This window comes from Athene noctua, chromosome 1 (assembly GCF_965140245.1).
Source record: "Athene noctua chromosome 1, bAthNoc1.hap1.1, whole genome shotgun sequence".
Classification (NCBI taxonomy): Eukaryota; Metazoa; Chordata; class Aves; order Strigiformes; family Strigidae; genus Athene; species Athene noctua.
The window spans coordinates 130,348,177-130,370,493 of NC_134037.1; the positions used below are offsets into that span (position 1 = coordinate 130,348,177).

The 22,317-nt window shown below is 38.6% G+C and overlaps 1 protein-coding gene across 7 annotated transcripts in view; it reads right to left on the bottom strand.

The window, feature by feature from the left end:
* The window catches only part of SOS1 (SOS Ras/Rac guanine nucleotide exchange factor 1), a 69,503-nt gene that overhangs the window by 41,061 nt on the left and 6,125 nt on the right, over nucleotides 1-22,317 (bottom strand). For all 7 annotated transcript variants that reach the window (XR_012635605.1, XM_074932886.1, XM_074932817.1 and 4 more), the window contains 7 exons: nucleotides 18,167-18,292; nucleotides 15,306-15,437; nucleotides 14,621-14,785; nucleotides 10,972-11,181; nucleotides 10,336-10,479; nucleotides 6,461-6,571; nucleotides 6,253-6,351 (listed from right to left, as the gene is read on the bottom strand). Coding sequence is in view for 6 of the 7 variants with exons in the window: in XM_074932886.1 (XP_074788987.1) it covers nucleotides 6,253-6,351; nucleotides 6,461-6,571; nucleotides 10,336-10,479; nucleotides 10,972-11,181; nucleotides 14,621-14,785; nucleotides 15,306-15,437; nucleotides 18,167-18,292 (987 nt within the window). In the remaining variant the exon portion in view is untranslated. The remainder of the gene's footprint in view (nucleotides 1-6,252; nucleotides 6,352-6,460; nucleotides 6,572-10,335; nucleotides 10,480-10,971; nucleotides 11,182-14,620; nucleotides 14,786-15,305; nucleotides 15,438-18,166; nucleotides 18,293-22,317) is intronic.

Consider the following 22,317-nt stretch of genomic DNA (forward strand, 5'->3'; position numbering starts at 1 on the left):
TTTCAGGTAAGTTCCTTGATGTTCTCATAAAACCATTTCCTAAACATTCAGACTTTTTGTGGGCTACTAGCTGTCATATATGACTTTTATATGCCCAGATTCCATTATTAGGAAATGGCTACTTAGTTTACAGGTGGCCTTGTCTGCTCAGAGTATGGAAAACCCATTTGCTCTGCATTCTTCAGAAATATGGAGGCGATTTTTTTGCATATGCTGATGTCTCTTCCACAGCAGATTCATTACCTTTCTGTAACAAACGTACAAATTCACACAGATCCTTCCAGAGCCTTCAGGCTCTGAAATTATCTTCCTTCTTACTGTCACTTTGGTGTCTCATCATCATTATCAGACCTGCAGAATACATCAGAAATTTAAAGTTCATCATTAAGTTGGTAACATTTAGTTAGATCAGTAGTTGAAATATCAGAAAATATTTATTTACCTATGCGCTTCCACTCTTGTAACTGAAGTCTTCCATTTTCTTCCCCCAAATTCTGCATCATAGTAAAGACAACTGAATTTGAAAACATCTTCCCTTTCTCTTTATAATTCCAAAGTGGATTAAAATCCACTTCCACTGCTTCAGCACAGTTCAAGTCTGATCTTTGCCAGCCAAATTTGTGAGGCTGTAAGCTCAAATGGATGGCACCTCTATGTTTGGACAGAAATGTATCGATTTTTTAACACTATGTAAGATGAATTCACAATTTCAGAGATCATTCTGTAAAGCAACAGTAGAACCCTGTTGATCTGAAGAGGAACCCTGTTGATTAAGGAAAAAAACAGCAGAGAAAAATCAGTGATGACAGGCAGAACCCTATCTGTAGACTTGATCTACAGAAACAATGATTGCAGCTTGTTGTTTTGTTTTTTCCTACATCTTTCCATTGATTTTCACCGAAGATATGAAAGTCTTGACAGAAACATAGACCTCCACTGCTGTAAGAGCTAACAGAGAAAGCATGCTAGTAGTGGGACTAAATGCACAGCTTTGTGTCCAGAAACATTTCCACTGAAGAAATCAAGTATATGAAAGTCTCAACCACAGTGCTACCTCTCTCTGAGGATCTCCCTTTTGTACAGACCATGACAGGAACACAGGCAGAAGAGGACAAGGAAATATACTACTGCTATGAAAAGACTATACACTTGTACTGCTGTATGAGGGACCACATCATGACTGCCACAGTTACAAAAACTAATATTCCACAGAAGTTGAAAATTTCAGCTACAATAAGATCTTAGCATTCAATCCTCAATGGAATATGTTAAAACTTTTATTTAGAGGGGGAGGAAAAAAAAAGGATTAAAATTTCTCCAAGTCCTGTAAAACTCACCTATTTTCATGAGAGCTTAGCCTTGGGAGTTCAGTATTAACTGCTTCCATGTACGTTAAAGAGCTATCCACCATCATTAGCAGCAGTCCTTAAAACTGGGAACAGATCACCAGCCCTGGAGAACAGTCTACCCCAGTACAGCTTTCCTAATTCCTACAGTATCAGGGAGAACTTGCCTTGCAGGTATTCCTAGAAAATGGATCAGAAAATAGGACTCTGGAAACCTACAGCTAAACACGTAAGTGAAGTCAAAAGTCAGAGTTCTGTTATTGCTTCATCTGACTCCCCAAAGGGGGCATCATCTAGGTAAGAAGAGCCTGGCCCTGTGCCACTGCTCCTTGCTTCAAGGGATCAAAGCACAGCATTTGTTGGTCTGGCAGCAGATTGACAAAAACACAGTTCAAGTGTCACTGAGAACTGTGAGCAAAGTGGAAGGAGGAATTTTTTACTTTTACTTTTCTGAGATTTTATCCAGCTTTTGCAGAGAAGCAATGTTAGCAGGATAATGGCAAAAATTATTCTCCAAGGTAAATACTTCTCATTAGAAAATTCCCTGGAAAGAGACATCTGCTTCTTAAGAGCCCAGATACATTCTGTGTAAAAGAAAAAAAGCTATACAACAGAACATACAGCCCCATCACAACTCCATAACAGATGACATAAGTAACTGACAAATGAAGTGATACACGTGCACATGTATGTATCTGATGTAAATACATAGGAAATCCATCAGCAAGTATGACAGCTAGAAACAAAAAATTAAATACATTCTGAATAACATTTTCAATTGAATACTTACCTCAAGAGAGCCCTATTACTTAGATCAACAATAACCAAGTTTGTTGAAAAAGTGCACACACACATGAAAGTTTTGTTTTCCCCATCGCCTTCCCTTTGGCTGCCAAACACACAGCTGACTTAAATCATAAACTCACTAGCATTTAAAGGAGAAGAGTAAGAGAAACATTGTGAATGAAACCACACAAGCAAGAAAGAGAGAACCTCATTTACCTAGCTTTATCACCTCCAGCTTCTACCATAAGACACAACTTCTGTACCTTTACAACACTGCAGTTGTAATAAGTCTTCACAGCTTAACCATATGAAGAAGTTGCTTAAATTTTTCAACTACTGTCATATTCTAGGAAATCTCTTCTTAGACTTGAGACCAATTTTCTCCCAAGAAACAGTCAAATATGCTTTGCAGTCTTTATCACACACTAGCAACAGTTTGGTCAAGCTACATTTCCTTCAGTAGATAAGCCTGTCACAGAGACATAAAATTGCACATTATCTCCAGTAGATGTAAACAAAGCATCCTCATCTGTAGTTATGTATACTAATACATGTAAAACAGTAATACTTCTGGCTTTTATTTCAAAGCAGTATTGTACATAGAAGTTACTGTGTTTGGAAAGAAGCACAGCACAGATTAAAATCTTTTGCTGACACTAAGTAAATACTTTCTTAAAGTAATTTATTGGTTTTGTTTAATTGAAGGAGACTTTAGGAATTGACTAAAGCAAGAACCTGCTAATTACAGTGCCTGTAATAAATACAAGCAACAGTGTTTTGAGACAATAATCTATAATTGCATATATTGTAAAAATTTTTCAGACTACCAAAGTCGAACTAATTAAGATTCAGTGATTATCCACCCTGGGCTAGGATACACCAGTTACAGGTGGGATTGCAAACCAACTTCCTTAAATTTGTTACACTCTGGATCATGTGTCTGGCTGAAAATCAAAGTGAAATCAAAGCCCAACACATAGCAAGAGACTTACAGGATCAACCTAAAGGTACTCTAGTCCTAAACTACTAACATCTCACCACACTGTGCCTTCTCCAGCAGTAACAAACACGCAGCAAATTTAATACCATCAGGTTGGGAAAAGGGTTTCTCATCTTGGAAGACCTTGTCAAACTAGATTTTTTTTTTTTTTAAAGTTACATTAGCATAGTAAAAGAGAAAGGAAAAAATGTTTAATTGCGGAGTATTTCTACTTCAGTTGAATTGCCAGTCAGTAAAGACTGGCAAGTTATTTATTCTCTAAGAACAAAGTTTGGAAAAATAAATAACACACACTAGACGATGTTGTGAAATTAAAGCATCCTGAGAATTTACAATCATTATAGGTAGAATTCCAACTAAAAAATACTTGAAAAGAGACAAGAAGTTTCTATTCATAAATCATGGAAGGCAAGCCTTTGAAAAAAATAATCTGGCTAGCTCTCCTGTAACATATTGTTTTATCGAAGCAAAGTTTACATGTTTTGAGCCATTCCTACTTGGAAAAAAAGGAGTTTTAAAGTAATCTTCTATTCACCCAAAGAAAGGAAAGTATTATACATGCACACAAATTGATAGCATCTGAAACATTGCCCAATTCAATCTAAGTCTTGTAAACGACTTTCTTCGATTACTCAAGGTCACAAATAACTGCACTATTTGTACCACCCTACCTCTCACTTCAGAGTCCACATTTCTATTGACTGAATCCTACAATTCTGTAGTTTAGAAAAGCCCACATATTATCTGCAAATGTGCAGAAAAGCAGTTTCATATGGGTCAGCTATTTTATATAGTTAGTTACTTATACATGTTTGGGGATTTTCACGTTGGTTGAAGGAAAACACAGCCTTTAGTCATGTGCTAATTTTCCAACAAAGTTACATGAAGGAGCTTCAGCTAAAAATAGAATATATCTTTGTGTGTTCCTGGTGCCCTGCCAAACTTCAGGAGGGCTTTAGTTTCTAAATAGAATAACCATCAATGGATAGAAATTTACTTCTTTTGTAGTCTGCATAGTTAGAAGGTAACTTTGAGATGCATTTTAAATAGGTAACTTCAAACTATGCAAGATTACACAATACAGATCAAAGAAAAATGCTAACCCCTTTATCCTTAAGTATATGCATATTCAACAGAAATAAAATATTTTTTCCACATACTACTTAACCCACATTTTGTCTCTTCTTACAAAGAGATCCATTTTCATGTGTTTTTAACTTGATTATTCAAAGATATGCCTGTAATCACCAAATCAGGTCTTTTACCATACAAAAGAATTTAATACAACCTTGCATTGGTGAAATTATCAGGATTATATGGCTAAGTAATTCCACCAATACCCTTCTGTCAGGCCATTTAAAAGTATAAAGATATAAGAAAGTGTTATTGCCAACAGAGACTACTTGAGGGAGGCATTCATATGGTAAGTGCACATGTATGTACTAGTTGACAGATGAAGCTATTGCCATGAGAGCTAGTATCTGTGTCTTCATGTGCTCCTATGACCCATCACTGCACATTACATGTATCACATCTGACAGCCCACTGTGACAGGTATCTAACTAAAATTTGAAATGAGAAACACAGTGGGAAGAAAACCTGGAAGGTTATCATATAGAAAGCAAAATCTAAGCCAACAACATCAGATTTAGACAGGGTGTGGGGGATGTGTGTGTAGAGCATGAATGAGAAAAACCAGGAATTTTACATAAAGCGTAGGTCAGCAGTTCGAAAAAGATTGATAACCTTCTGGAGGTGGGCCTAACTTAGACTCCAGTTTGCCTAGAAAAGGCGAACATGAGCTGCTCCCTACTTCCATTAGCATGTCCTCTTTCCCCCACTAAAATTACCAATGGCAAGAAGCAACACAGAATGCCTGTGTGTCACACAATGTTAATCCTTCATGCTTTGTCTATTATGTAAGACAATACCATGTTCACACGGAAGTATGCAAAGCCACTAGGTACTGCATTTCAAGACTATGAGATAAAAGCATGAACAGAGAAACCTTATGTCTGGGCAGGTCTTTATCACACAAAATGCAGACAAGTTGTATCACACCTCCCTTCCAATGGGCTGTCATGAAAGGAAATGCTTAATATGTTGAAGATAACTCAAAAGTCAGACCAAACCCATAAGGTAGACAAACCGATCAAGCATACATTCCAAAATTAAAAAAAAAACATGTTATACAAGATCAGCTACGTGCCAAAGTTGTACATGTAGATCTAAATCAGTAAAAATGGTGTTAAAACTGTAGACACTTAGACTCAAAGATGATCTAATTACTGGGTTATCCCAAGACAATCAAGCAAACATTCAAGAAACACACACCCAGATTTCTTCAAAAGAGCAGAAATTTTTTTTACTTCTGATCCACGTTTCCCAAGTAATTAAGTTTGGAACACTATATCCCTTATGAGTTTCCATTGAGTCCAAATGAAGATTCTACTTGAAAGTTTTCCTCAAAATGCTCTACACTCCTTAAAGATTATTATTCAATGCTGATAAATACCCCAGAAAAACATTCTGTAGCTACCTTCTTTACATGTGTATGTTATAGAAACTTTATTTACTGTTACCCTACCAATGTGAGGTCTCATTACAGAAAGCCCAAGAAGCGTATATATCAATCAAGCCTTCCCTTTGAAGGAAGGATATCACCTTTACAACCACCATGGGATATGCACTCCAAGAACACTGAAGCTTTTATGAAAATTAAATTAAGTCTGAGGGGAAATCTTACTGTAATTTTAAATTTATAAAATAACAGCTTGAGAAAGTCTTGGACATTTTCTGTAATACAGCCATTTGCCATTATCTCTTACCACTGTTGAAACAATCATTCCAAGAATATGAGTACCTAGATCTCTTTTACTTTCTAAATGAATAGTAACTTGATTGTTCAACAGAAATCATCAGCTGCTGTAAAACTATCAGGAAATTACAACCTGATACTCAGTTATAGCATGCACCAGAGCATATAAACTGTTTTCTTTCATCATAGCAGTTTCATTATTCACACTATAGTAAAAGGTAACACCTAACTGAGCACACAAAGCTCTGGTATTCAACACTGAGAATTATGAAAAAAATATCAGATTGGCAGAAAGTTCTTACTTTTAGCAGTTCAAAATAATGAAGACAGTGGTAAACAGGAGCAAGGAGCAGCCGGGGTAGAACATACTGAACAGCTTCTTTAAAGCCTTCACCTATTGACTAGAAACGAAATAAGTTTCAGTCTTAAAACAATAAATGTATTGAAGCAACAATATAATGTAATTAAAATAGTAACATCAATAATATGGCTTGCATAAAAGAAAGTTACCTGTAAATAAAATGCTGCTCCTGGCTTTGATAATTGACTTAGAAAATGATCATGAAAACCAGGTCGCAAAATATCTTGTGCATATGATTCATATGGATCAAATGCCAGTTCCTAAGAGGAGATACAGATTAATTTTACAGAACTGATTTAAGTCCATAGTTCTTAAAGAAAATACATATGCTACCTAGGACAGACTTTTCTGCCTATTTTTTTCCAGAACACCTCTGGAGAAGATTCAATACTTTTACATGCACAGACTCATGGAGTAATTCAGTCTGGAAGAGATCTCTGGAGGTCAACTAGTCCAGTTCCCTGTTCAAAACAGGGCCCACCTCAGGCCATAGTCAGATCCAGCGCCAAAGCTAGCTGACGTTGCTCAGGGTCTCATCCAGTTACACAGGCACCAAAACCTTTCTGGGCAGCCTATTCCAATGTTCAATTGTTCTCACTGCAGATATTTTCCCCCACCAATATCTATTCTTTTTATCATTCGCATGCTTTCTCTCATCTCACCTCACAGTTCTCTACTGTGAACCCCCAGTAAAAGCCTCTCAAGTCTTTTCTACATCTTCCCTTCAGGTAACTGAAGACAGCAATAAGATCTCCTTCCTCAGACTTCTCTATAAGACTGAATAAACCCAGCATTCTTAACCCACTTTGTACATCACAGGCCTCAGCTCCTTAATCATCACAGCAAACTTCATGTACTAGTGTATCTTGTATTAGGAAGACCAAAACTGGCACAGTATGTCAGATGTGGTCTCAAGTGTTACACAGAAATGATCCCTCAACCTGTCAGTTACGTATTTCCTAATACAGCCCAGCAGGCAGTCTTCACTGCTGATTCCTTAGGATCTCCAAGCCCTGTTCAGCAGTACTCCTCCTCAGCCAGGCAGCTGGACTGTTGCATGGGGCTGTTTGGCCCCAGGTGTAGAACTTCATGTTTGCCTTTACTCAACCTCCATGAGATTCCTGTAGGTCCATTTCTCCAGCCTGTCAGGTCCCCTAAGAAGTAGCCCTGTCCTATCTGTGGTCTCCCACAATTTGGCATCACCTACCAACTTGACGAAGCAGACGTTCACCCAGAACACCAATACAGACATTAAACAGTATCAGCCCCAGTATCAAACCCCAAGGAATGCTGCTAACCATCAGCGACCAGATGGACTTTGTATTGCTGATGATGGTCCTCCAAGCCAGTCCAGTCCAGCCAATTTCCCCCCCACTCTATAATTCAACTAGCTAGTCTACATCTCACGAGGCTGACTATAAGGACACCATGAGAGACTGTGCTGAAGGCCTTGCTTAAGTGCAGATATGGGATATTAACTGCCCTTCCCTTTGTCCATGGAGCCAGCCATCTCCTCTTCAAAAGCAGCCAAGTTGGTCAGGTACAGTTTGTCCTTTGGAAATCTGTGCTGGCTAATGCCAATCACATTCTAGTCCTTCACAAGGCTGAAAGTGACTTCCAAAAAGATTTGCTAGTATTTTGCAGGACTAAGGAGAGGCTGACCAGTTCCTAGTTTCCAGAATCTTCCTCAGTCTTTTTGAGATTGGGCAAAGCATTTTATCTCTGATCACTGGAGGCCTCCACAACACATCACTAAATTTCAGGAGTTCTAGAGAGTGGCCTTACAATGACATTAGCCAGCTGCTTCAGCATCCTGTCCTGCCCCACAGACTTGCATATATCCACCTCAGATCAGTAGTCTCTAACTTGATCTTTTACCTCTCTCCCTTGATATTCAGTGGCAGGCCTAACTGGGAAAACTAGAAGCACGTCTTATAAAGAAAGACCTAGCAAAGGAGACCTGAGTACCTCAGTCCATTCTATGTCCTCCAGCACAGGGTCTCTCACCCCATGAGCAAAATACCTGCCATATTCCATCTTCTTTTTCATTCTATTTTACCTATAGAAGTCATTCTTGCTTTGCTTCACAATCCTCATCAAATTTAACTTCAGCTGAGCTGCAGCCCTCTTAATACCATTTCCACCTGCCTAGACAATGCTTCTACATTCTTCTTGGAAAGCCTGTTTCTTTTTGAATCACAGAATCATCTGGGTCAGAAAAGACCCTTAAGATCATAGCGTCCAACCATAAATCTAACACTGCCTAAGTGCCATTTCTCTAAGCACCACATCTACATATCTTTTAAATACTTCCGGGGATGACGACTCAACCAATTCCTTTGGGCAGCCTGTTCCAGTGTTTGATAACACTTTCAGTGAAGAAATTTTTCTTAATGTCCAATCTAAACCTCCCCTGGAACAACCTGGGGCTGTTTCCTCTTGTCCTATCACTTGCTACTTGGGAGAAGAGACCAACACCCACCTCATTACAACCTCCTTTCAGGTAGTTGTAGAGAGTGATAAGGTCTCCCCTCAGCCTCCCTTTCTCCAGGCTAAACAACTTCATTTCCATCAGCTGCTCCTCATAAGACTTGTTCCTAGACCCTTCACCAGCATCGTTGCTCTTTGGACATACTCCAGTACTTCAATGTCTTGTAGTGAGGAGCCTGAATTTGATTAAACAGGAAACTTCAAACTGCGCTCATCCTTACCTCCTCCTACACCTACCCTTTTTCTTATGGACTTGGAATGCATATTCCTTGAGCACACCACCTTTGAAAATACACCAGCTCTCCTGAGCCCTTTCAACCCTCAAGGCAGCCACCAATGTGATCCTGCCTCTCAATTCCCTGAAAAAGCTAGGTCTATTCTCCCAAAGTCCAGGGTCTTCAATCTGCTTATCTCCTGCACTTTTCTCATGACCTTAAACTCTACCATCTCTACCATCTGTGGCCAAGCCTGCCAGTAGTTACGGTGTTCCTGCCAGTTCTTCCTTATTCGTAAGAAATAGGTAAAGTGCAGCACTTTTTTCAGTGGGCCTGTCAGTACATGCCACAAAAAACCTCTCTCCTGTGCCCTCCAGAAATAATCTGGATTACTTGAACCACAGTGAATTGTCCACCCAAAAGATATCAGGAAGGTTATTATCCCAAGAAATCAGGGCTTGTGATAAGGAGATGAGTCCTACTATTTAGAGAAGATTTTGGCCACTTGTTGATTGGGCAGTCCTTGCAGGAGAAGCTTGACCACAACATCCCCTTTGGTGGCCTCCTCCTTTGATACTGATCCTTAAGCATTCAACCAGCTCATCATTAATTCCATAACAGAGCTCCATGTATTTGAGCTGATCTTTTGTTAAGCCTCCTGGCCTCATCCTCCCCACCTGTCCTTCCTGAGTCCTGTATTTATTCATACAGCCCTCCATCATACAACCCTTCCTGCCATGTTGTTAATTCCAGTCACATGACAGCTCTATAACCGTGCACAGACTCCCAGATCCACCTATCTGTACACGAGCACATACACCCTGGGGAAACGGACAACTCATCCCACCTTCTCAGGAGGAAGGTGCAAGAACCTTTCTTCTCATCCTTTCTGTTATGCACGTCCCTTCTCTCATTTCTTCAGTCTGCAGGCTTTGGTCTCCATCCACTAATAAGCCTAGATCAAAAGCTTTCCTTACCAGCCTGGCAAGACTGCTGTCAAAGAAGCCTTTGTTCTACTTTCTCTTTCCACAGCAATCCTGACCTACAGTCAATTTACAGGATACTTCCACTTCTGCTGAAGTCTAGTCACAGGGTTTTTTTTCCCCCGTGCTCTATAAAAAGCCCTATAAAAACTGAGGTTTAGAGACTAAAAAGGTAAAAGTACTCTCAAAAATGGGCAGTCTATTCATCATGGTGGGTCTGGAAGAAGAGAGATCTCAACCTAAACAAAAGCAGCTAGAACAGAGATGCATTCAGCATCTAAGTGCAAGTCATTAAAATGCATATGAATAGCAAAAAAACCCCAAGCATTTTCTTACCTCTGCCATGTCTTCAAAACAGCTGCCTACTAGTGGATGAGGACTACCTTCATCTGTCATTTCAACAGTGTCTTCTATATGACCTAATAACTTCACACTAAGTTCATGAATGTCTGATATACGACTAAATATATTTTCCACATCCTACAAAAAGCAAAAGGAACCAGACAAAAATCAACAGGTAATTGGACACAATTTCTAAGAGGAAAAATGTTATGTGCAAAGCTACTCTGTTACGATATGAAAGTCAAGCACTTCCTTAAATAAAACAAGATTTTATGATATATTTTATAATATACTTTCTGTATATTTCGTATATAATTATAGAATTTATTTTAAAAATAAAGACTATATAAATATATGAAAATTTACAGTGATTCAAACATGGCAAGGAACAATGACAAATCTTAAAATTATGGGCTTGAAAGTGAATATAGTTAATTGGGTGGGTTCTTCCACAGATCTACAAAACTCATGCTTTCCCTCAAGTGCTCCTTCACTATTTCCATTTCAGAATGAGACAAGTGCTTCCTCTACTACTGATATGTTAAATGGGACAACAGTTCAGTTCTAGAAGTGCTCATCTAGATTTATAGATATAGATAGGGGCTTTTATGTGGCTTGTACAATACTTACATGAGATGAAAACAGTTTTGAGTTGGAGGCATATGGCTCTCTGAAAACTCTAATAATGAGATTTAGTTCTCTTATATATTGTCGAACCTCTGCCATAAATGACTTCACTAGGTCATAATAGGTTTGCTCGCCTGAGGTGGATGGTTCCTCATCAGATAAAGTTAGTGCACTTAAATCTTCTACATCTTGATGGAACATATCCATTAATACCTAGGTAGCAAAGAGGGGGAAATTCACAAAGTGAGAACAATTTCAAGATCTACCAGCAAGTTAACAGTAAAGGAAATTTATTATTCCCATAAAATCAGACTGATCAGCAGTAAGATTTGCGTTATCATTCTGCAACCAGTTGAGCATTACAGAAGCAATATTCACCGCTATGAATTTGCAAGTCATTATTTGCAGTGGCAATTTCTGAAGAATTCCCAGTAATTTAGACCAATACAGGCAGCTCTCCAAAAACGTGCTTCTATAAAACAACTACAATTTTAAGATGTCTATGAAGTATACACATTTAGCATTTAGCTGTATTCCATTACTCTGAATTAGCTGTGCATAACCTAAGTTTCTGAAGATACTATATTATCTGAAGTCAAAAAGTGTGTGCATTTTGGCTTTTCAGCTTTAGCTTTAATGGGAAGTCACACATGATTGTGCTCAGAATCCTGTCATCTATCTGTGATGAATACTGGCCTGCCCACACATTATACATGGCCTGTTTCCTGTCAGGAATGGAAATGGACCCTTGAGGAAGGGCACCAGCTTCAAAAAAGGTGTCAGTCACATTGCAGAACTACATAGACAAAAAGACCTCTAAAAGCTTTGACTACCAGAGGTCCCAATTCATACCCAAGCAAGGCTTACCAAACACAATAATTTGAACTGCTCAAGAAAAGTGGATCACTGAACACTTCTCGCAGACATGGTATCTGAGTCAGGAGTCATTACAAAGACTTAGCAAACAGAAATCACACTTTTCATTGTTTCCATGATACTCAAAGAGCATCTTAAAATATAAACTAAATAAACTGACTGCAAATTAGTAAAAGGCATCCTAATTTTAAGTATATTTAGCGGAAAGAAAACCTAAAGAGGGTCCACAAAAAAAAAATCTACAATGACATAGCAAATCTTAATAAGCCAGCATGAGATGAAGTTCAACATACAAGATTACTTTGTCCTGAGATAGACAGATGGAACACTATTTATAAACAAATCCGCTGTCCAGAGCTACACTCCTTCTAGGAAGTCATGAAATATATCAAACAATGCATATGAACTTCAAAATAAGTGAGAACTTAAGTGCTGCTTGCCAGCCTCCCTTCCAAACAAATGTAGGTGAAGCCATGGCAACCTATGCCTGCTACTGCAGAGACTGACATGACTGCTGTCAATCACTGTAAAGACTCAGGAAAAGACTGCAGGATCGAAGCTGTAAATACTGCTCTGAGAACCACAGGAGGGAAGGTTAACACTCACTAAACATGAACTAGAGTTTTTAAAATGGCAGAAAACGAAATGAAAAAGGGGTTTTCAAAATAATTATAAAACCAGAGATCAAGAATCAAACTTCTGAATAAGTCCCAACAAACATGACATTTACACCACGGTATTTACAGTATTTTTTCTTTAAGGCATGTTACAGGCACTTCTGCAGAAAACATGTCAACCAAGCTGTTGACTAGTAGTATTAGACAAATGATCTATTCTGCAAGAGAATACTTGGGGTTCTGTAGGTTCAAGAGATGGTCTGGTAGGTTCATCACACTTGAATATTGGAACAAACACACCTACCTATAGCAGTCATTCTTCACCCAGGTCTTGTCCTAACACTCCTCAAAAATATACAGGTCTAGTGAGGAGGGAAATGGACATAAAGCAGGCTCTTTCTCCTAGTGAGTCAAAGGTCCCTGCTACACACCCTGGTCTTAAGTTTCTCTGAAAGCAGAACAATGGACGTTTTGCATTAAGACTGACTACTTATGAAGCTTCAAGAACAGAAGGTGATTTGTCTTTTAAAGCCAGTGAATGTACATGGAACTCTGGTTATAAAGAGAATCCTGATTAGTTCTGAGGAAGGGGACATTACAGGGTCACTACTGTAGGAAATTACATGGAATAATTCAGGTATTCAAGGAGGCCCCAATATATGTGATTTTACTTCAGAGTTCCAGCACATACATATCTGACTACTACGAAATCCACAGAAACAAATTAAAGTAACTATACCTCAGATATAGGATTCAGAGCAATCAGAAGCACGAGCAGATAGAAGATAACCAGTGTGCATTTTAATGGAATTTGTTTTTTGCAGACAAGACAGTTTTCCAGATGGATGGCACAAAAGCAAGTGTGAAAGTGCTTGAGAAAAAAAATGGCACACAGGGCCAAGAAATTGTTCAATTTCAAAAAATGGCACACAAGCATGTGTTATGAGTATGAACATAATATATTATAAAATTTCTCAGTGCAACTGGAAACAAAATGGCTTGTTCTGCTGAGGCAGTAAACAAACAGTCCTGCTTTAGAGTCTTTCAAAAATTTCTTCTGAGTACCTATCAAAGAGTTCCTCCAGTGTAACAAATGGAAGTTCCTAAATCAACTTCATCATGGCTCTCCTGTTCACCACCCTTCCTAGGATAGAAAGAAGCATGCAGCACTTGTTCCTGTTATTATTCTATGACAAATATTCAAACATACACCTTCAAATCCTGCCCTAATGACCCAGGCAGATACGCCCAAAAGCAAGAGTGACCAAGACTGTCCTGACTGAAAAGTACTTGACTCTTCAAGAAAGTAAAAAAGGTGAAGAAAGTTGGATAAAAAAAAAAGTGAACAGGAATGAGACAAAGACATTCACTGAAACACAGAGACGATCCCAACTGAAGATATTAACATAGATCAACACAAAATACTGAAAAGGTGATAAATCTGAAAATCTCTAGACTTGAGAGATTCTTAAATCCCACCCCTTAGAGGACTAACTTCAAGCTTTATTGTTTAAACAATGGAAAACTTGAGATGCTAATGAGGTGGCCAGAGAAGCTAGAGTGAAAAGGCAGACAGGCGACCCTGCTCTATCACTGCTAGAGAGAGGTGATTCCTGTTTGAACCTAATGAATCTTCTGAAGCTACAAGAAAGACTACCTGTAGATAATAATATGGACCACTAAGGAAAAATTACGCTGAGATGTTAATGCAGGTGGGTTTTTTTGTATAAAAATTCTGGACCATTGAAACATTACTTTTTACATGCAATACAGACTTATTTATTTTGGGAGAACACTCAAGCTTAATTTCAGCCTTCTTTTTTCAACCTACAAAATCAAGCTCCATGATTACAGTTTAGGAAAGTTACATTTTTAAGTTAGCACTCCTTTACAATAATTTTTAAAACATTCACCCATCGCTGAGATTAGGCAAGTGGTATCAAAAGGAAGAGAGACAACTACTAGTAAGCACAAGCAGCAGCTCTGTAAACTCAATTGGCTTTTTGGTGGCTTTGCTCTATTACCAAAGCCATATTTTATGGCAGTAATTGCTTCTTTGAAAGGTACACACTCCATGTACTCAGTGAGGAATAGACAATGCCCTCTCAAAACTTAACTAAAACTTCCTGTTAACATAAGAAACAAAGAGTCAGGCTTACCTTATCAGCACACATTGCCACTTTAATATCCTGTTTTGTAATCTCATAATGTCTTATATTCCGCACATAATTCCCAACCAATTTTAAGATGTCTGCAGAAATATATTCTAATACTGCCACTATGTAAACAGACACTTGGTGGTCAATTTTGTAGCCTAGAACTTCCTGAAAGGAGAAACAAAAAAAGGAGTGTTCCACTGTTACTCAGTTGACAAAATACACACCATTGGTTACAGTAAGTTTAAGACCCTACTCAACATTCACCACATATCCACAGTCTACTGTAGTAACAGAAACACAGTAGTTTGTCAGCCTAGAGAAGAAAGAGTGTCATGATAGATGCTGCTCTATTAACTGGGGAAGTGACAACAGCCAACAACTGTCCCAAAAACCTCACTTAAACATCTAGGGCTATTTCCAGAAATTCTTGAGCATTTTCTTTGCCATGCAAAATGAAACAAGAATAACCGAATTCACAGCAAATGAGTTCTTCGCTTTGTTTGTCCAACAGAGAATTAACTAATTTTTAAGTGAAATATATGCAATTGACTGAACTGGAACACAAAATAAAACTGTGCAACAAACACATTCTTAATCCTTTTTGTTTACATTTCAGGCAGCACACAGACATTACATGAAACAAATTCTAATTGCATTTAAAAAGTAAGACTACATCACTGCTTACCTTTAATAAGGGATGGATTTTTTCTACTGGGAGAGATAACGGATTTCTTCGTTTCCTTTTCTCAATAGCAGACTGGGCATCAGCTATTGCCCACTTATCAATAGGGTGGGGAAAACTTTTTTGAACACGATCCTTAAAAAAACAGGACTAAAGGGTAAGTGCACAATCTGAATGAACTTAACAATATTACTACATTATCAAACCGTTTTCCATTACTTCACAAAGGAACATTTGCTGATGCTAGTATTTCAACTATAAAAGCCTGTATAACACAGAAATTTTATCATTTTGGTACATGCTTCTCAACACATTCATAAGGCTGTACCAGAACATCACTGTCATAGAATAATCTAGTGCTCAAAATTTAAGAAATGCCAGAATTAAGTTGCCACTGCAAGCACAATTTGCTCCCCTTGTGCACATGCCCGGTAATTCAGCATTTAAATACCTGACTATATTTATCCTAGCACTTTACTCCCTGTACAGAATGGTCACTGAATGAGATGATATGAGTTTTCAATTTAACCTTTACTGATCAGCGTATGGTCCAGATTGTATACATTCAATGGCACGAACATAACAGGAAAAGAGAGGGAATGTTCAACAGCACCCACAGATTTAAAAACAGTTTTAAGGTCTACAGTTGGACCATCTGTCCCAGATTTACTCCTTTCAGCAGTCAAGGTGCCTGAGGACACCTACACTCTCCCATGCATTGAACAACTCTCCTGCTGTAACTACAGGTGTCTGAAGCTTCACCATTTTTGGTAGCCTGGTGTTCAGATATGCCAAAAATCAAATTTCTCAGACAAATTCACATTTTATTTTTTCAGACTACAGTTCCCACTGACTGTTTTGGTTGCAAGTGCTCACTTATGTAAATACAACCCCCATTTGAGCATCCATGAAATGAGGAAGATGAAGTTATTGACCACTTACAAAGAGCTGGTACAGGAAAAGTACACAAAAGCTTTCTGACAAAAAACTGGGACAGAATACAATTCTATAGAAGTGGCACCCAACTTCCCAAAGTACAGGCTTTTCTTTTTCTTCCCTCATCATAACACTTCTACAAAAGGAAGTCCTACCAAAAAAAAAAGTCTCATTCACTATCTAATACCAATTCACTCTCCTAACATAGTCCAGCCTGCTGACTGAACAATGAAGGTGTCCCAGGGGAAAAAAAAATGTGTATGGCCCCATAATTAAAGACAGCATAATTATGCATAAACGTAAAGGGGGTAAACTTAGGTTGTTCGATCATCTCAAATTCTTGCATTTCTCATCCTAACTTCACAGCCATAAGACTCATAATGCAATGCTGCATGTCAAGTTTTCTGTTAGTGTTGTTTAAAACACAGCATTGAACAATCTTCCACAAACCTCCTGTCTCGAGGTGCCAGACCAGAATGATGTTGCGAAACAGGTCAGCCATTAAAGGTGATACTGGAACATCATTACAGGTGTCGGTGTTCCAAAGAGAAGAAGGAGGATGAAATTCATGAATTGATCTCAGAGCCAGCTACCTTTCTAAGAGGTTGGGTTTTTTTTAAAGAGGTTGGGGGTTTTTTGCCATTAGTCCACTTTTTTCAGAATGTGAGGAAGTTGCATCTTGTTTTGTTACCTAACCTGCCACAGGCATAGCCTCCAAGTACTTGAAACCAACAAGCACACTGCACTTGGAGTCTGTAGCTTGGCATCAAAGTCTTTGAATTATGGTGAAGCACAAAGGGCAAGCAAGATATTAATGGGATCAGAAGCTTAACTCATTCATCTTAACTAATTTGTTTCTCCAATGAAGAAATAGATCAAGTCCTCTTTCTCAAACATCAAGCTGCTTTGCGAGCAACAGAGGTTGTAGATCTCTGTACTGGGTCTGGCTGAGCTGGAATTAGTTTTCCCCTATAGCAGCCCTCACGGTGCTGTGTTTTATGTTGGGAGCTGTCAGGGTGTTGATAGCACCCTGGTGTTGTGGCTACTGCTGAGCAGTGCTTACACAACACCAAGGCTCTTTCTGATATTTTTCCCCCCCAGTGGGATGAGGTGGGCAAGATCTTGGGAGGGGACACAGCCAGGACAGCTGACCCAAACTGACCAAAGGGATATTCCAGACCATATGACGTCTGCTCAGTATAAAGCTGGGAGAAAGGAGGGAGGGGGTGGGGTCACCCTTGGTCCTCCAAGGCAACCACTACGTGTATTGGAGCCCTGCCTCTTCCTGAAAGGGTCCGACAGCGCCTGTTAATGGGAAGTAGAGAATAAATCTGTTTTCTTTTGCTTCCGCGTGTGGACCTTTGCTTTGCTTATATTAAAACTGCTTTTGTTTTACCCACAAGGATTGGTCTATCTTATTTTCTTTCCCCTCTTTGCCCTGTTGAGAAAACAAGGGGAAAGGGGGGGAAGTGATAGAGCAACTTGGTGGATACCTGGCATTTAGCGAAGGTCAAACTGCCACAATCTCTGAAAAGGTAATTTTAAGAGAAGATGTTTCTACATAGAGGAAAGAAGTGCTCCTCAACTCATTCTGAGAAAGTGATTGAACTTATTTTGTTCAAATTTCCAGGATGGCAGGGGGTAGGTATATCAACCTAAATCACCATGCTGAGAAAGCAGCACAGAGCCTCAGACTAAGCAGCTACAGCTTGCATGATGTACCCACAAGGACAAAAGGTCTTTCAAAAGGAACCACTCAGCTTTATGTACACAAGTTACACTTACCATCTATTATACAGTAATACAGTTCAGAGATTACTGTGTATTGAACAACAAATTCAACTGATAAGAAAATACATAATTACTGCTTTCCTTTTTACATGTAACAGTTCAAATTATTACAGATTTGCAATAATTATTCTCTATACCTCTACATCCAGAAAACTTCTTGGCTGGGCTTGACACAACATATTTAACAACTGGAGAATTAACTCCTCCACATACTGTAACGCATCTTCAGTAGAGGAAAGTTTAGGATGGACTTGCACCTGAACCTGCAGGAAACAGAAGAATTCAATCTTTCAGTTTTGCTCTTCCCCAAACCACATGCTTTACTTGCAAAAAAAGATAACAAAAGAATGAGCCAACAGCTCAGAAAAATCCAACCCAAAAGATAGCTCTATTAAGCCACACCAGACAAACACAAGTGAAACACTCATTGAAGCCTGGTAGAAATACATATCTCAAGTGTTAAATGTACTCAAATTGCTGTGACATCTAATGTCAAGAAAACAGCTAATTAATAATAGTGCTTAGCAGTGCAATTAGTAAAAATGTTTAAAAGCCCTGCATATATTTATCTTTCTTCCCTAGCTCTTAAACCACTGTTTATACAAGGTGTTTTAGACTGGGGTTTTCTCCCTTTTACAACTCATTGTTTGTCACTCAATCTATAATAATAAATACAGAAATTTTTCCACAGTGAGAGCACTACTGAAACAGTAATGATTTCAGCAGTATTACTCTGCAAATTATTTAATCCATTTTCAATTAGCTTTCACTAAAATAAGATTGGGTTAGAGTTTGTTTCCATACCGATTTTTAAAAATGTCAGCCTCTAGAGTAAAAAAACATTTCAAAAGAGGTCAAATTGTTGTCCTGGCATTAAGTGGCAGTTCAGAGCTTTTGAAAGTTTGGTCCTGATGTTTAATTTGTATGTCATAACTGTCCATAAAGTCTCACTGTTGTAAATCCACTGAGGCATGATCCTCCTTGCTTCTCCTATTATTTTTCCAGACAGTCATTTTACTTCTGAAACAAGCCTCCAGTATATCTTTCCTCTGCACTCTGGTAGTTCAGAAAATAGCACAGTTTTAACCAGTTGAAATTTCAGGTACGCAAAGCTCAGTGCTTTAGATCTTAAACAGACATACAATTTAATCTCAATCCTACGCTGATGGCAAATACTATGACAGAGCAAGCTGACTGCTAACTTTCACAACACATCTTTGAAGCCCCAATTTCATCATTTAACCATTCCACTGCACACAACTCAAAATGCCTCCAGTTCTCTCAATCACTAACACAAGAGCTTAACCACCTTAAACCAAAATCGAACAATCTGTCTCATCCAAACATCAAACCCATGTCTATATTAAAATACTGGTGCCATAATTATTTAATTTCACACTTGAGTTTTCATTCCTGTTTGCAGCTATAGCAAGAATGAAATGTTATGAAGTGCAAACACAGAACAGCCTCAAATAGAAATCCACTTGCCTGCTAAGGCACTCATTAGTTTGCAAACTTCATGTCTGGGCATAGTTCTGGTGCCCATTTAACTGTTGTTGAGATTTAAATATGCTAGATCATGCATTTATTTTCTTGTGGACTGTACACCCTTATAGAGGTTTTTTTTAGGACATACTGCATAAGTTATTGATTTTTTAACTTAAAAGCACTCTGGTAAAAATAGAACAGAACTCTTCATTTGACTAGCTAATGTAACTATTTTGATTATGTCAACAGTTTAATTTTTCCCACGAACTTCCACCATGCACAGCTACAGAGTGTATTTGTGAAGGTACCCAAGTAACAGAATGCCCAGAAGTCCCAAACATTATTTACAATTCAAAGACTGACATCAAATACTGTACCAGCTTGGAACATCTTAACAGCAGAAATTACAGACTTGCACAAGTATTCTCTTAAAGATCAGAGCTGATCTGTGCTGCCTGGAAGATACTGCCTTTAATGTATTTTTTAAAGCTGAACAGAACAAATTTGTATTACATTCTCCCTGCAGTATACTCCAGCATTTTGTATTTTGGAGAGTGTTAAATTACCAAGTCAATCTGACAGTAAAAATACAGATCATGATAAACCAGAGTTATGAAGAGCAACTCTGGTTTCTCCGTTACTTGGAAAACAGATTGTAGACTTAAATAGCCTTACCACAACTCTTTTAGTCTGTAACACAGAGTCTATAGGAATAAGAACAAACAAAAATCCATCAGGCTGTGACCTGAAACATTATCCACAGTCAGCCAAAACAGTCAACAACAATTATCTCCTGAACCAGGAGTAGGCTAAGCTCCAAACATTTTTCCTAAGCAAAAGAGTGTGTGTGTGTGTGTGTGTGGGGCAATTACATCATTATTCTCAAAGGCCATCATCTTCTGGCACTACCAAGCTCTGCTTTAGTAGAATATCCACCTCAGCAGAGTGTAAGGAACTGAAGGAAGTAATGCCTCAAACATTCAACACAGAAAACCCCAGGGACAAGCTGTGGCCTTTGTGATTAGTCTAAGGAATGTCACTCAAGGAAGGAGCATATCGAAGGATGCACCCCTTACTCCCCTGCAGTTGTATTGACAAATTCCTTAGATAAGCCTCAAAGGGGGGAAACATGGACTGAGTGAAACCAAATGTTTCTCATCAAGCACAAAGACCAGTAATCATTGGCTCCACTGTGTAAGCCAAAGGCCTGAGAAGTGGTAAGCATTTCTGACCCAGAAGCTGGATGATTGCTCAAGAAGCATGAAGTCAGCAAAAATCTGTGGGAACAGAGGACAGGGTATGACCACTGACTCAATTGGACAAGGGGTGGTGCACCCCATTCCCCCTCAATGTATGCACAGAACCCAGGCTCCACCTTTTTCCCTCATCTCTCATAGAAATGAGTTTGTGGAATACCTGCCTCTCTTTGTCTAGTATGGTAATCAGCTGATAGGATGAATTTAAAAGGCGACAGAAACTTTGCTGTGTGTGCACCCACCACCCAAGATTACCAGACTTGAGACAATGCTGGATCCAGGGGTGGTGATCTGGATTTGACTCTCTTTCTCTCCTTTCTTTTTTTTTTCTTTCTTATAAGAGACCACATTGCTTATTACCCTTGCCCAAGGTTAAATTGTTTTCTACCACAAGTAAATCATTTTAACTGGTCGTTTGGTGTCGTTTCACCTTAATTTAACCCCAGGTGATCACAGAACCATTGCAACTCTCTGGGCTTCCAATCTGGGTTGTGACAGAGAAAAATATCCTGAGGTGCCACTGGCTTGCCAGCATAGCTTATCTATATTAGGTAGGTAGTAAATAAGCTTCACCACTACTTAAGTGAGATTTAGTATCATTTAGGGTTCAAACTCATATAAGCAAAAGACAACAAATAGACTAACAAGGAAAATTACAGGATAGCTTGGTATACAATTATAACAGAAACGTGTAATTTTATTATCTGTACTACTGTAGTACTTAAAGGCTCAGACTGACAGTGAAAGCGTTATTTAAGGTATTCAAAGCAAGTCCCAAGAAGTCCATTACCTAAGATGTGATGCAAGACTGAGTAAGATGCAAGATTTAGTAAGAGAAGACTAGAACATCGGTTAGCATACACTGTCACCATGACCAATTTCAAAAAAGATCAAGTTACCACGGCGTTTTCACCCTTCTCATAAAGTCAGCTCAGATTTTAAATTAAAAAAACTGGGCCACCCTGCCTTACCTCCCTTGAAAAGGAGTATGGGTTGAATCCCACCACATCCTTCACAGGATCTTCCTATGTTAGGAATACACATGATAAAAAGAGACTAACAACTTCTAACTTCCCTTAAATAATGACAGAACCCTTTCCCTCCTACACACACAAAACGTCTATCTTGTAAGGGAATTTACTAAAAGAGCAGCTTAAGATCTTTTCACAAAAGCTTCTACTCTTTGAAACACCCCAATGAATTCCACGAGGTAAATACATCAGCTACAGATCCCTGCCTCCATGGCTCTGTTTTTACTCATCTGATCACTTTTTTGAATATTCAGTCTTCTCAGCCTTTTTTAATTCTCAAAAGAGAAATGACTAGGACTTTTTTTATTTGAAGGTAAGCAGAATCAGCATTTGTTGAACAGCTTTTCATGCTCTGTTTAAGAACACAAGCAGAGACAAGCAGTGCCTGCTTAAGAAAATTCGTAGCGCTTCAGGAAAATCCTACGATATGATCACTTGGCTTTTTTTCCCCCCCTTCCCTTAAAGATCAACAAAAGCAAGGAATTTCTATCAGGAATGGTAACACCTTAAAAA